At 36.7% G+C, this 15,770-nt stretch overlaps 2 protein-coding genes across 2 annotated transcripts; one reads left to right on the top strand and one right to left on the bottom strand.

Moving 5' to 3' along the window:
• The first annotated feature begins 549 nt into the window (after window positions 1-549).
• Window positions 550-3,851, top strand: LOC112283876 (beta-amylase 3, chloroplastic). The gene is made up of 3 exons (XM_024523176.3): window positions 550-1,923; window positions 2,127-2,337; window positions 2,504-3,851. Exons 1-3 carry the CDS (start codon window positions 1,223-1,225, stop codon window positions 3,425-3,427), a joined length of 1,836 nt encoding a protein of 611 aa, XP_024378944.1. The 5' UTR covers window positions 550-1,222; the 3' UTR covers window positions 3,428-3,851.
• A 6,859-nt stretch (window positions 3,852-10,710) lies between these two features.
• On the bottom strand, window positions 10,711-13,612 carry LOC112283163 (uncharacterized). Its single transcript, XM_024521547.3, has 4 exons — window positions 13,444-13,612; window positions 12,553-12,670; window positions 12,062-12,187; window positions 10,711-11,377 (listed from the first exon to the last, which is right to left on the bottom strand). The coding sequence occupies exons 1-4, from the start codon at window positions 13,585-13,587 to the stop codon at window positions 10,977-10,979; spliced, it is 789 nt and encodes a 262-aa protein (XP_024377315.1). The 5' UTR covers window positions 13,588-13,612; the 3' UTR covers window positions 10,711-10,976.
• Window positions 13,613-15,770: the final 2,158 nt, after the last annotated feature.

Genomic DNA, 15,770 nt, shown 5'->3' with positions numbered 1-15,770 from the left:
TTGTGTCTTCTCTTTTAATTCATGCGATGGGTACACCCCAGTTGTGTCAAAATAACAGGCCGGGGAATGGAAAGTCCCGCCCGTCTACGAACCAGGGAACAAAACTGCTCCCCCTTGGTTCGCTTGGCCAGGCCGGGTCCGCCCATCCACCCACCCCCGCCTAGCGCGGGTCTATCCAATCACACAATCATCGAAAACATTCATCAACATTCATCCATACAAGTCTACGATCAACATTTATCCTTATATACGACACACGATATATATTCATATATATATATATATATATATATCTACGGTCGTCGTTAGTTTCGCGAAGTGGGCTTGTGGTTGGCAGCTAGCGCGGCTCCGAACCAGCGACGTAAATGAGGAGGCGCCGTAAGTGGATTAGATCGACGGTAGGTCTGAAGGACAAAAAATACAAAAAAATACAAAAAAATTGATTTGTACGGTGAGCTCGGAGACGGATAAAGCGCCAGGGGTTAGATCGTGGCCATGAGAATTGCAAAACATCGGGCCCGACACGAGCACCAACTCACCTGTGGTTATTATCATTTCTGCGCCTGCTTCTAAGCATTCCTCGCACTAGTCTCTCGATATATATCCGCTCCGCGTCTTTCCAAGCTATTCAGGAGGTTCAGCATTGTTGTCTCGAGCTTTTATTTTCTTCTCTTCTGCTGCTCTCTCTCTTGATTTTTCTTTCCTCCCATTCTGTATTAGATTTTCGAGGGAGAGAAGGGGTGCGGTGCGATCGGAGTTGTTGTGTGAAAATATTTGTGGCGTTTGCTGGAGGTTCAGTTTTGAGAAATTTGGTACGCCTTTGCGTGGGGATGGCGGGACAGGATTGCTATGCGTAGGGTTGGTGTGAGCTTGAGTTGAGTGTGTGGTTGTGCACATAGCGTAGTGCATGCAAGTATTGTTTTTTTGAACATAGGTGGAAGTCATATTTGGTTTGTGTTGGAGATCAACAACTGTTGATCCGATCTTGAGAGATTTTCCCCCCTGAGAAAATATTTGCCGAAAAAAACGGAAATTGTTCGTGGTGTGAAGTTAGAGCGGGTTGGGAGATTTTGACATTGGAGTGTCGAGGGCTTATTTCTTGTCTAGAGAGACTGTCGACTTTGTGTGAAACACAAGTTTGTTGTTGAAAGAGTTTGTAAGATTTTGTTGGAAAAGTTTACTCTAAACTGTGAATGAAATAGCCATTTTAAAAAAAGATAAAATGGCCCACGCTATGTGCGGAAATTACATCTTGACAAATAGCTTTATAGGTCGCAGTGTGCTCACTGATAATTCGCAATCCGAATCCTCTCCTAGTGACAGCGTAGAAGTGATGCGCACGCGAGTGCGGAAACCAGCGTCAGTCGTTCTTTGCCTTCAGAGGCAGCATTTCGATGGACATGCTGCTCAATCAACATCAGGGCCTCTCTCTGCTAGTTCTGCGTCTCCATTTCCAGATGAATGGTGGAGGAAGCATTCAAGCACTTCTGGCGTCTCTATGGCTGAGCTGAGAGTTAGTCAATTTGCTGAGATGGAGACTATGTTTCCGGAGCACAGATCGATTCTTGATTGGCAGAACACAGCAGAAGAATGGATAGAGCACTCGACGCACGAGACGCCAACGAGCAGAGGTGTTTGTGGCGGTGTGCCCGTGTTCGTGATGCTCCCCTTGGACAGTGTGAACATGAACAATACGTTGAACAGGCGCCGTGCCATGAACGCATCTTTGTTGGCTTTAAAATCTGCTGGCGTGGAGGGGATTATGATGGATGTCTGGTGGGGGATCGTTGAGAAGGATGGTCCTCATCAGTACAATTGGTCTGCATATCGGGAGTTGATTGATATGGTGAGGAATCACGGTTTGAAGGTGCAAGCAGTGATGTCCTTCCACCAGTGCGGTGGCAACGTTGGTGATAGTTGCAAGTAAGTATTGTGATAACAAATCGACAACGTGTGCGATTATCTTCATTGTAATGTAGCAATGCATGGCACTACGTTGCCTAAATGCTGTGTTCAAATGTCGTTGTTGGTCCCACACACCAAGAATATGAGTTGTGCGAAATGCGGAAAATTCTCGGTTGCTCTGCCCTTCGACAGACAATTTACAACAGGATATGTGTGTGCAGCGTGCCTCTTCCTCCCTGGGTTTTGGAGGAAGTGCGGAAGAATCCAGACTTGGCCTACACCGACAGGGTGGGCAGACGCAATGCTGAGTATATTTCCTTGGGAGCAGACAACGTACCCGCTTTGCAGGGTAGAACACCTGTTCAATGCTACGCGGATTTCATGAGGAGCTTTAGGGATAATTTCAAAGATCTCCTCGGAGATGTCATCATCGTATGTTTCCCAATCTCTATCACTTAAGTGTCTGTGAAGGTGTTGTGCATGACAGTGAAGATGTCCTGTTAGAGCAATTGATATGAAACCTGTTTTACAAATGCACCACTCTTTGCATTTCTACTGACATTTTCTTCGCCACTGACACTTGCTTTAATTGTTTTAGGAAATACAATGCGGAATGGGGCCAGCGGGTGAGCTTCGATATCCTTCGTATCCGGAGAGTGAGGGTAGGTGGCGTTTTCCAGGCATTGGCGAGTTTCAGTCTTACGACAAATACATGATTGCGAGCTTGAAAGCAAGTGCCCACGCAGTGGGAAAGCCCGCATGGGGTTCTGGTGGTCCTCATGATTCTGGCAGTTACAATCAGTGGCCCGAAGAAACAGGATTTTTTAAAAAGGATGGTACATGGTCAACAGAATATGGGCAGTTTTTCATGGAGTGGTATTCTGAAATGCTTTTGGCACACGGTGAACGCATTTTGTCAGAGGCCACAGGGATTTTCAGAGGCACCGGTGCTGTTATTTCAGGCAAAGTCGCAGGTATTCATTGGCACTACGGTACAAGAAGCCATGCCGCAGAGCTGACCGCTGGGTACTATAACACTAGGTCGAGGGATGGATATTTGCCCATTGCCCAGATGTTCGCGAAGTACGGCGTTACCCTCAACTTCACATGCATTGAAATGCGAGACTTCGAACAACCAGCACATGCCTTATGCAGCCCAGAAGGATTGGTGAGACAAGTGGCATTGGCAACTCGGAAAACAGGAATTCCAATGGCTGGTGAGAACGCTCTTCCCAGATTCGACAGTTCGGCGCATGAACAGATAGTCCGCAAATCAAGGTTGCAAATGAACGAGAAAGGCGACTGTCAAGAACATTATGAACCGATGTCTGCTTTCACTTTCTTAAGAATGTGCGAGAGCTTATTCCACAGCGAAAATTGGAGATTGTTCGTTCCATTCGTGCGCCACATGGAAGAAGGACGTACGTTCCAGCCTTGGGAGGAAGAGTCTCATAGAACACAGAATGACATGCATGCCACTCAGCCTCTCGTTCAAGAAGCAGCCTCATTGATGTATCATTAATTTGATTAACATATCGTGAATTTTGGAGGCTAACAATTTGCCTCGCCTTTTGCTTGTTACATAACCTTATACATATTTGTAGTCATACAATACATTTAGTCTCGGATTAGAGGACTTCGCCGTGGAGGCACAAGAGCATTTTGTCCTGTTCAACAGTAAGGGTAGATCATCAGAGTAAAATTATTTCTTTGGTCTGTCTCATTAGATTTGTAGACAGCGAACGAGGGCAATAGTCTGGAGTATGCATGTATCATAATGTAGGGAAAGTAGTCAGTATTCCAGAGTAGTGTGTACCCCTCAGCCCTTAAGCTTCTCACTCTGACGATCGTAGCAGATCGGGAGTGGATAGTTGCTTCTGCGGACCTTCTCCACAGAAGCCAGGGTTCATCCCGAAAATTGAAATGAAAGTAACCATTTTTCTCCACTTCAGATTTGTGATTACCTGGGTGATTTCTAAGACGTGCAAGACTCTAATTCTCGACTCCTGCAGATATACTCACCTGAAATATGGCCAGGTGACTTCACTGATTTCCCACCGTTGTGCATTTGCCTGTGGAGATATGCACTTCAGCACAGGGACAATTTGGACTTCAGCCCAAAACCAATCCCACACGTGACGTTGTCGCTTACGTAAGTAGCTTCTTGCGCTGAATTTGGCCTCTCAATGACCTAACGCTGACATCTTCTGCAGCAACTTTTTTGAGACTTGTCTCCACAGAAATGTACGCTTCTCTCTCCTCAAGCAGGGGTATGACTTGGCTCACCGGTTGGCTGTGTGACTCACACCAATGGTTGGCTAGTCAGCAGACAAAAATGTGATGTTTGGGGCTTGGCAAGTTGGCTTTAGAAAGGTTGACAGGATGATAGCTCCACCTCAGGCTTGGACAATAAAGCTTTAGACACAAAAGAGGGTATACTTTATTCTTGGATTATAATGAGTTAAGTACAAAACAATGTACCTTGTATCCTAACACCTTAAAAGTATAAGAGTATAAAAACTTCTTAAAAGCTACACTATTCTATGTTGGTTTTGTAGAATATTATTCATAATTATGTTAGATTGTGATACTCTAGAGTTCCAATGAATTATTGTATTGAATCTAAACCCAACCATGTTTCTTAACATTCATAGTTTATCCCACCTTTTTAGAGAGATTAATTTGTCTTTGAGATGTGTTTCAATCCTCTTGTATGTGGATTTACAAAGAACTTGTCATATTCAAGGATGCCTTATTATATGAGTTTCTTAGTGTAGAAGTCTTTCTACATTTCAAATTTGAAGATAGATTTGTTGCATTAAGCTTAGTTTGATTGCACATATAGCCCTCTCAAAAAGTAACCAAATAGTCAACTTATTTTGTAGAGTTAGTAGTTAACTTATACATTATTAAGGTAGCCCAATCCAAAATTTGTCTTACTTGAGAGCACTCCTAAAATCTATGTAGTATAGCTTGTTGTTAAAGAAAGCAAAGATAATAATTGACATCAATTTTAGAAGTAGGTTTTCTTTGCCATCTATTTACAACAATAACTTTACACCAAATGAGCCAAATGAGCATGGCTTCTTTTCATGTATAAGGACACAACCATATGTCTTGCCAATTAAAAGAGACATCTTCTATTAAGATTGAGTTCCAATTTTAAAAATATATATTAATAGATTCCTATTCTAAGATATATATATATATATATATATATATATATGTATATATAAATTAAGGTCAAAAGCCAACTAGTTTAGCAATCCATAACTTAATTTAATATTTCATGCTTATAGAATCTAGGCATGGTTTTTGGAGCTAGATATATAAATTTTAGAAAACCTTCAACTAAATATTTTGACTTACTAGATGGAGATATTGGTATTTGATTGATAAGTCTTCATCATAATGTATTTTTTTTTATTGTATGCTATTGCAATATAATTTAATCTTCATAGGTTTTTATAATATAAGCCATATATTTTCTATTATATCTTTATATTATTTAAAAAATTAAAAAACTATTATTGAAAGACTATTAATTTTAAGTTTGTAAAGTCGTATCTAATCATTAAATTTTAGGGTAGAAATATCTATCTAAATCAAATGATATCAAGTTCTTAGAATAATAGATAAAATTGTGATCTAAGAAGAAGTATCTTTTTATTTATTTTTATACTTTGCTTAACCTTATCAAAAGACAACAATTTCTTTGTCTTCTTATGTATATTTTATTTATTTATTGAAGGTTGTGACCATGAAGTGATGAGGTGTTTTTAAAATTAAGATGTATATTTTTGAAGGAAAAAACACAATTTCACCAAAGAAATCTATTCCAAATATCATAAATAAATTTTAGATTATATAATCTAATAAAAAAACCATAATTATCAAAATCTTCCTATTAATACTCTAATATTTGGATCTTATACTCCATTTATGATTAATTATCAATGCCTAATTAAACTCAAGCAACCATATTTTAAAGACAAGCTATTTTTTGTACATCAACCTAAATTGTAAAAATATAGTAAATAATGTATTTTTTTGGTTGTAGTCCATTTATGACCCACTAAGCAAGAAGAACTTTAGTTGCACCTTTGTAATTGATTAGTCTTGATCCTCCAATTCTTTAGGTTTATATCAAGCCCTCTAAACTACTTTGGAATCTACTTGATCTTTGTATGTTTCTCTATAAGAAATTATTAACTATGGATTTGATTTTGAGAATGGCTTTTATAATATTTTTCTATATAAGAAAGAAATAGTCTAAGTAGGATAAGAAAATATTATTAAGTATAATGACTCTTCTTACTATCATGAACTTAGTAGAGTATTAATAGTTTAATTTTTATTTAATACAATTGATTAAGAAATTATATACACCTTATTTATATAGAGATAATCTAAAAGATTTATCTAAGAATTTTCTAAGATTATCAATAAAGGCCAAGGTATATTAAAGATTCTTAATCCATTGGAATTATTTTTATTTCTTAAAGTATCAATAAGCTACCAATTTAGTCCAATTTATTTGAATTCAAAAGTTAGACTAAATTCTTATAGAATCTTGATTAAGTTTTTAATATTAAATACTTTTCCTTTGAAAATGGATGTGAAATCATTCATATATTTAATAATTATTTTTTAATGAAAGATCTACAATATATTAAAGCCATTTAGTATTTTTGCCTTTATCTCTTTTTAGATGTTTGTATTAAAGATTTCACCTAATATAAAAAAATAATAAGAAGCAAAAGGACATATTTGTCTTATTCTTTTTTTAATTAGAAAAGATGTAATAAGAAACTCACTTTATTTCTATGATTGTGTTGACACCTTTAAAAGTAATTTGAATCAATCTATAGAATTTATAATTGAATCCTAATTTTTAAATGGCTTAAAATAAAAGCCCCTAGATATTGTATTAAAACTTTGGAGAAATTCAGTTTTAGTAGTAATAATGGTTATTTTGATGCCTTGGTTTGATAAATAGTTTTTTTTGATAACCAATATATTATCTAAAATGAAGTATGTATGAAGGGTTTTTTTTTTTTTTTTTTTTTTTTTTTTTTTAATTCCATATATATATATACACACACATATACATATATACATGTGTAATTCATTCATTTATTTATGAATCTATCTTCTAATATTATCTAATATTGTAGAAGTGGTGGCAATTAAATTAGTTTTAGTAGAGTGATCTTTTAATATAGAGAGGCATAAAAATCATGGCATAGTGAATTTAGCTCTTCAAGCTTTCATTTTTTAATTCTAAGATGGTCTTGAATTTTTGAAGTCTTGAAGTTTTTAAACGATAAAAAAATCCTTTAAATTAATATCTCCAAAATTCATCTATTTTATGCAAGAATGAATTTATATTCATCTATTTTTTATTCTTTGTAGACTTGTAATTTGTCTTAGGCCAACTTTAAGCTAAATTTTGTAGCTCTAATTTAGGAATCAGTATATATATATATATATATATATACATGTGTGTGTGTGTGTGTGTGTGTGTGTGTGTATGTGTGTGTTTCTATGTGCCTCTTCAATTGTGCTTTAAAATTCTATTATATGTCTTAATTTAAAAAAGATTTGTAAAATTGAGTGAATAATTTAATTCCACTAATAAAAGATACTCCATATCTGGTTGGTGCCTATATACCTTGGACTTTTTGTAAAAATCCAGGTCATTAGGAAAAAAATATATTTATTTTATAGTAAAAATATGTAAGTATTGAAATTTGTAAGAGAATAGAGAATTTTATTGGAAGGTAATTGGATATAGTAGTGATGCTCTTGAATCTATATCAATTAGTGTTTTTACATATGAGAAAGTTAGAACTTACACAAAATCTATCAAGCCTAATAAAAATTCTTATATTACATACATGGTTATTTTATTTTATTTTTTTTTTAAAAAAAAAAAACATTCCAATTCTAGAGTTTAAAAAATTATAAAGTAAAAGATGTGTTTTTAAAGAATTCTAGGTAATTTCTTCATTACAAACTAAAATTCTTGTACATTAGAGACATTTATCTTTAACACATTTTATAATGTTTGAATCGCCTCCTTTTATCTACAAAAATTATTTGGAGACACTGTCAATAGGTTGTGCTATGTTATGCCCCAATATTTGTACTTATTAGAAGTATAAACATTGACTAGGTCTTACAAGTTTTTTAGAATATCTTTAAATAAAATCCACAAGATTTTATTATCAAGTAAAGAACCCATACAAGCAACTAGATATTTCAACTTAGGAGAAATAAGGATATATTTTTTTCTTTTTCACACTTTATTAGAGTTATTTACATATCCAAAAGTTGCTCAAAAAATTTAAAAAACCAACATTTGGCCATAAAATATTCTCGAAGTCTTGAACTTTTATGCTACATAACTTATGTTCTTGAATAAAAATAATATTACATTCTAAAGAAATATTACAGATATAACCTTTTTAACTTGAAAAATTTAGATGAATCATTTAGTCCACATAAATTATAAGATATTATGTTTAATTTATACTATAATATTTTTTTTCTAAAGACATGTTTATTCTTTTAATATACATCTCTAATAGATGAAAAAAACAAACAAACAAACAAAATTTTTAATATTTGTGATGCTTTTCAATAGTTAGAACAAGATAAAAAAAATATATATAAAAAAATTATAAAAAATATATTAATAAAATAATCATATAAAATCAATAGAATACTTAGTTTAAAAAAGAAAAATTATATATGATGTAAATTTTCTTTGCCTTTAAGAAAGATATTTTTAATGTGGATGTCTTGCATAATAAAAAATATATAATTTTAATATGCTTCCATGTTGTAGATTTCATATCTTATGTCATGTGCCATATGTCTATATAAGAAAGAATTTTTATACTTAGAATTGAAGCATTTCACATTAGAATTGAATATTATGTACCTAGAGTCATCTAAGACTATAAGTCATTGGACCTTAAGTTTAGTCATCATTATAAATTAGAAAAAGGAGGAAGAAAAATAAATCCTAAATGTCTTGTTAAATTTTTGTGAGGAGAATGAAATTGCTTCCTTTGTTATAAATATTTGCTTAAAGAATTCTTTGTAAAAGAGCTTTAACTAGATAGCAATGGTCTTTTTCTGTTAAAATAAAATAAAAATTAAGTTGAAAAGCATTTAAAGAAACATTTAAATATATATATATATATATATATATATACCATCTATTGAGAATATACAACTATTTCTCTTTAAAAAACTCTATGAATACAAATCAAGCTTAGCATTCCCCTCTTAACTTTCTTGTTGAGGAACAAAAGATTATTGCTAAAGAAATTGAGTTTGATAACTTATATTTTGAACATTATACCAGTTTCTACAGAGATAGATTGAAATTAGACCATCATATGGCTAAATTAGAAGGCCAAATAAGGGTGTTGATTAATCTATCAAAGGTCTTTTTTTGCATGAAAATGATTACTTAGGCTTTTGTAATGACCTATTTGTTACTTCTCCTTGTGGTTCTTCTTATCTAGTGTTAATCAATTTTGAATGAATCATACTGAAATTTGTGCCTAGAAGAACAACCATTTGTTTCTCCATTTGTCTAATAGAATTTGGCAATGTAGATGAAACTAATAGGTTAGAAACAAATTGTATAAATGACACTACTTTTTGAGATAGAAATTATTATTCTAAAAGATCTACCACTAATTAATTTTAAGTGTCTGTCAAAACAAGTAAATTGGTTTAATGGACATATTTTTATATTTTAATAAGTTGCATATTTCTGAAAGATCCTCTTTATTATGATATATAGTGTGAAATAGACTTAACCATAAATATGAGAAAATGTTCACTTTGGGATGGCAAAATACTCAAGTTTGGTGCATATGAAACATGTCTTTTGGCACTAGTATGTTTAGATGAATTCTTTTGTAAATTATTTTATAAAAGAAATTTAGTTTTGATGCTTTAATTAAAATTAAAATTAAAATGTTTATAGTTGTTAAATTAATTTAAAGGCTTTTAGAGCAGAGATAATTAATTCTTCATTACATTGACATATTGTATATGTTCAAACCTATATAAAAATATAGGTGATAATGTTGAAAAAAATGTTGACTACAACCACACATAGCTTATCTAAAACTTAAAGTTTACAAAATACTTACAAATTGTTTTCATGCACAATTTTGAATGGTAAAATAAATCTTTAGAAATATCACACTTTCACAAAATTTACGTAATATCTCAAGCAAATATTTGAAATGACTAAGAAGACCTTTTGAGAACGGTTATTTTACATGTCATCAATACATACTCTTGGCTTGTGTGGCTCCAGCTCAGCGTAACACATTGAAAATTGAAAATTCACATTATTTATGAATCCCCGCAAATGCACAACATTATGCTCTATACCGAATGGAGGCATAGGTATAACACTGTACATTTGCTGAAAAATGGAGCCACAATCTACAGACATGAAGGAGACGCGAAATCTCCTGAGAGGTCGAATGCCATGAGAGGATGTGTGAAGCAATAATCAGTAACATCAAATTGAATCCGTTTCTCGGGAGTATCAGTGAGCAAAAGTTGCTAAATTGGTGGCCCCGGTATTCTTGATGACCTAATTCATTACTCAACCATACCCTACAGGAGACTCTGCATATACATGGAACAGGACTTCCAGATTCCACTCCTGTCCCATTGCCTTAGACATAAAAAACACCAACCAATTAAAACAATGCAATTCCCACAACAAATGAAGAAGTACTTCGGAATCGCTGAGTCCAAAACTGAAGCAAAGAGCATCTATACAATTTTGATCAACTCATACAGTAAAACTCTTTGCCATATACACGATCTGCAACTATAAACCATGTTACGAGATCGTGGAAAGCAATCTGTCAGATAGCAAAAACTTAAACTGTTGTACAACCTGAAAGCCCTCGGAGAAATAGGAGCACTCCAAGTATCTGATGGATGATAATATTGCATCGCGAAAGCTACAACCTGGCAAAGAATTACCTTGCTGAGTTCCTGATGCACCAGGGGGAATCAAATTACTGGGCTGGTCCAGCGTGACTTGTGGAGGCCCCAGGCGCCTTATCCATCCCTTCAGACCCCGAAGGCCCAGGAACCTTTGAACTGTGCTCTACTGGAGGAGCAGGAGGGGCAGGAGGAGGAGGACATCCACTCACAGGATATCCAGTTTGTGGATAATCAGCTGGCGGAGGGTACCCATTGAATGGAGGATAGCTATACATAGCCGGATACGCAGTGGATTGATTTGGACCAGGAGGATAACCATACGGGGCATTTCCCATAGGTTGCATGGGATAAGCAGTAGATTCTTGATACCGTCTGCTATATCCAAGGCATGACAGACACAAGTAGAACACGCAGACGAATGCGAGTACTGAAAAAATCACGTACAGGACTAAACGCCACATTTCGAATTTGCCTGCTCACAGAAGAAGCACGAAGAATCATTACGCAGTTGCTTCTAGACCCCTTCATGTTTCGAAACTGCCCATCGGCTATACTGGTAAAATATGGGAGATGCAACACATGCCAATCTACTACGGACGAGCATTACCTCCAGCACTAGGATATGGAAGCTAGCTGACACAAATCTCGACTACTTGGGCAGCGGCTTTTAAAAGTTAAGATCTGGATGGGTGTATCCACACAAACGAGCAGAAAACACCATTTCCAGGAGGGCGAGTCGGTAGGTATGTCTATCTATGACACAAACGATTCCCGATGATGCTAGCTTTGCACACTGCATACTAAAGGAGTTGAACTACAAAGACAACTAGGTGGCAAGGACTAGGCGAGGCATGATGTATTTCCAGAACGGTCTCATGCGCGTAACCAAGTACGGGGTTCTACTATTATGAAGATGAAAATTCGGAAAGCCAAATTCTTCGTATTGACATGCTTAACATTAACATTCACAACGCAGAATCAAGTACAACTCTGACAACCATTTTATATACTCTAAAACCAAAACTGTTCCAGTGCTTCCTTGTCTGCATTTCCTGCTCTTTACCATCAATACGGCTACGCAATTCGTCGTCCCCCAATTTCACAACTATCCGAATTCAGCTAAAAGACCTCTCATTCACAGGATGATTTTACTTACAGGAGTAGCCATTGCCCGAGTAAAAGGAATGGCAATCGCAGAACCTTCTGGTAGGAGTTTCATAGCAGGTTGCATGTGCGTCACATTTCGCACATACGTCTCCAGAACTAGGAGCCTGAGTAGTACCTAATCAAGACAACCAAAATCAGATGCGAGATTGCCAACACTCGGGAATTCAGATAAGCGATTGCCATGATGTAGACACCAACATATAATGCTCCAACATTAGTACTGTGCTGATACCGAATTAACAACTAGGCACCGCATTCATATTTATGAAAAGCACTGTAGTACTGAATGCTTAAGACATGTACACACATCTTACTCCTGAAGAGCATGTAGCAACCTGACCAGCTAATTTTCTACAATGTATCATATAATGAGAAGATAATGCAGATCTTTTGAAATTCTCTACTCTATGATGGATCGTGTGCTGTCCTAAGCTAGAAAACTCCAAATTCACTTGTAATAGAAAGTTGTATAGGACTTACTCGTGTTTTGTGCGTCCACAGGAATAACCATAAAAAAGGAAAGCAAAGCTAACATTGCCAAAACAGATAGCATCCTCCATGTTCCTCTCATTTTCATTTTCCTAAAATTCTCTTCCACCTGCAAATTAAACAAAGAAAACATATAGTTACAGCTCCATTTCCACAATGCAGCTACGGAAATAAACTCAATTCGAACCATTCCTTGCTACTCGAGCTTCTAGTGTAAGTCGTCACCTTCAACTTTTTCTCCTGAAACATCGAACTCGAAAATCTAGCACTACATTCAGAAGTGATTCTACCCAGGTCAACACACTTTCGCCACATCCAGTTTACCATACACCATGTCTAGCACCCTTGCTCCAATTCTGTCCCCAGGGCCCGTAACTTCGTGTAACAGAATGCAGCAAGATAGAACCTCACTGGTCCTGCCGACAGAAATGTAGCAGATCCAAGATCTACATTGGCTTCATCCTTTTCTAGATCGAGCATTTCTTCACGGTCTCGTTTAGCATCTGCTAAACGAGACCGTGATCCACGAGTTCGAACAAGATTAGGGTCTAAACGTAGGGGATAAGGCATACAGTTAGTAAGAAGCTGACAAGGCTGCCATTCCTGCTGCGTTTAACTACAACCGTCACATAGGTACCAGCGAACCCAATTGAACATCATGCCTACACAGCCAAGCACCAACTAGGACCCCGATCTCACTTCTCCCTCGTACCCTCGTGATAGCAAACAAGGAGTGCACAACAGAACCCACGCAAAAATCACAAACATAGTGGTGCCACAGAAGGATCTCCCCGCAACGGGGACCCCCGACACCACCGATCCTACCAAGACCTAATCCTCATACAAAACCACAAAACCCAGCATCTCAACGCCATAACACACCCGAATACCGAAACACCGCTCTAGAATCCTCAGTCCCCGAGGGCGAACATCCGCAAAAGCCACCCCCAAGTTCTCGCTGATGCGCTCGTAATCACAAACGGGTGAAAGAGGGGGAGGGAACAGCAACGCACATGAATCGCACATCACTACCGCGCCTCGGACGATACACCCCACCAAGTGCACCCGCTCTGCAACAGCCCAGGGCTTAGAAACCAGACCCGCCTGTGAATGAGAGACAGTCGGTAGAGGGACCCCACACGACGATGACAACCACAACCAACTAGAGGCACGTTGTGGACGCGTCGGGGCGAGGATCGGATCGGCCAGCGTGCCGTTCTAAATGGAGCAATAGTAAGTACAATGGGATTTCAAATAGGTGGGGTGTAATTCCAGTTGTGGATGTAGAAGCACTGGAGGCCCGCGTCGCAGCCACACGCGGGGAAGGGAGGAGCCAAGTTGTCAGGCGACGCAGTGGGCATATCCACCCCCGCAGCACGAGGAGCAGCAGCAGGAGGAGTAGCAGGACGACGCCGGCGAAGACGACAACGACGAGGAGGGAGGGAGGGCAATACTGCTACTGCCACGTTGAAAGATGGCCACCTCAAAAATTTATGTCTTTCCTTTCATGATAATCTGTGAATACATTAGTTTAGGGGAATGTTAAATAGAACCAAGATTTTATTAAATTGACCTAACCATCATGAAAAGAAAAAAAATGATCTCTATGTTGAGATCATTAAATGTAGCCAACACTCTCCATAATAATATTTACTGTAGACTATAGTAAATACTATAGCTACAGTATTTAGAGTCTAGTGGAGAAGTATTGTTTATCCTCTCCTCTTTTCTCTTCTTGTATACGAGACACAACCAGATCAATAGATTTTTGGGTGTGAAGCTCTCTCTCCTTAGAAACCCTCTTGTGTGTATGACTTACTACTACTCTTGTGTGTGTGTATGACTTACTACTATTCTTGTGTGTGTGTATGACTTACTACTACTCTTGTGTGTGTGTATGACTTACTATTACTCTTGTGTCTTTCTAAACATTCTCAACACGTTATCAGCACGACTCTCTTCTACACACTATTACAATTTTTTGCTCTAGTCTTTGACTCTTCAAACATGTTGCTACCTTTGCTCAGTTTCTCCCTCATGATCTTGTTCTTCTTACTGGCCCTCACACATTAGCTGCTTGCTTAGAGCACTTGTTCCACTCTCTACCCTACTTGCTTAGAATACTTGATCCAGCCCAATTCCACCTCAGCTTGCTCCCTGTTGTGCTCCGCGTCTACTGCCGAATAGTATCCAAATAGCCACCAAACTACCATCGAACCCACCACTGCCGCCGCTGCCACCTTGTCGTTGTTGACGCTGCTGCTTGTTGTCCTAACGCCGCTGCCGCCTGCCGCCTGCCGCCTGCCGCTGTTGTCTGCCGCTGCTACCCTGCTATCCTACCGCTACTTGTTGTCACCATCTTATTGCTGTTCTTTTGCCTTAATCTATAATTTTCTTCATATACATATATATATATATATATATATATATATATTTGTTTTTTCAAGTTTAAGTTTATCATTTTATTTGACTTTATATTTTAATGTATGTTTTACTCAACTTTTCTACTTGATCTTGTATTTTCTTTACAGATTTATTTATAATGAGTGCTTCAACATCTTCAACTGCTTCTACTATGGTTCCAACTATTATCAGTGCATCCCAACATTTTCAAGCTCTTTTATTTCTATCATTGACTGTGGATGGAAACAATTATTTATTATGGGCAAAAATGGAAAAAGCAAATTTATTTGCAAAATAACTCTCGGATGCCATTATGTTTGAAGAATCTCCTACAATAAGTATTTTTATACCTCATGCTATTCATTGGAAAGCACTTCTTCTCCTTCATCGTCATCTTGTACTTGCATTATAACAATAATATTTGAAAATGGAAGATCCTGCAGAACTTTGGAAGAATCTTAAATCTAGGTTTGATCATCAAAAGACCATTTTTCTTCCACGTGCATGTCATAATTGAACATATTTACATATCTTAGATTTTCCAAATTTAAATGCTTTTAATAGTGAAATGTATAGTATTGTCTCATAATTACGATTATGTAGACAAAGAATTTTTAAAGAAGAAATGATTGAGAAAACTCTCTCTACATTTCCTTATGTATTTGCTGTGCTTGCACAACAATACATGAACATGAAATTACAGAGTCATTCTGATCTCATGTCCTATCTACTTCTTGCGGAGAAGCAAAATGAGCTACTCATACGCAATGCGGAAGCTCATCCTATTGGAACTACAGTTCTAGAAT

The sequence above is a fragment of the Physcomitrium patens genome, chromosome 6, assembly GCF_059467195.1.
Source record: "Physcomitrium patens ecotype Gransden chromosome 6, ASM5946719v1, whole genome shotgun sequence".
Taxonomy (NCBI): Eukaryota; Viridiplantae; Streptophyta; class Bryopsida; order Funariales; family Funariaceae; genus Physcomitrium; species Physcomitrium patens.
This window is presented reverse-complemented; position numbering and strand designations above follow the sequence as displayed.

Bases quoted from the DNA above. Each gene is read 5' to 3' on its own strand.
- LOC112283876 (XM_024523176.3), top strand. From the start codon at position 1,223: ATGGCCCACGCTATGTGCGGAAATTACATCTTGACAAATAGCTTTATA. The intron at 1,924-2,126 runs GTAAGTATTGTG...ATGTGTGTGCAG, and splicing joins AACGTTGGTGATAGTTGCAA to CGTGCCTCTTCCTCCCTGGG. The intron at 2,338-2,503 runs GTATGTTTCCCA...TAATTGTTTTAG, and splicing joins TCCTCGGAGATGTCATCATC to GAAATACAATGCGGAATGGG.
- LOC112283163 (XM_024521547.3), bottom strand. From the start codon at position 13,587: ATGTGCGATTCATGTGCGTTGCTGTTCCCTCCCCCTCTTTCACCCGTT. The intron at 12,671-13,443 runs GTGTGTTATGGC...TTTAATTTGCAG, and splicing joins AGCGGTGTTTCGGTATTCGG to GTGGAAGAGAATTTTAGGAA. The intron at 12,188-12,552 runs GTAAGTCCTATA...TGTCTTGATTAG, and splicing joins TGTGGACGCACAAAACACGA to GTACTACTCAGGCTCCTAGT.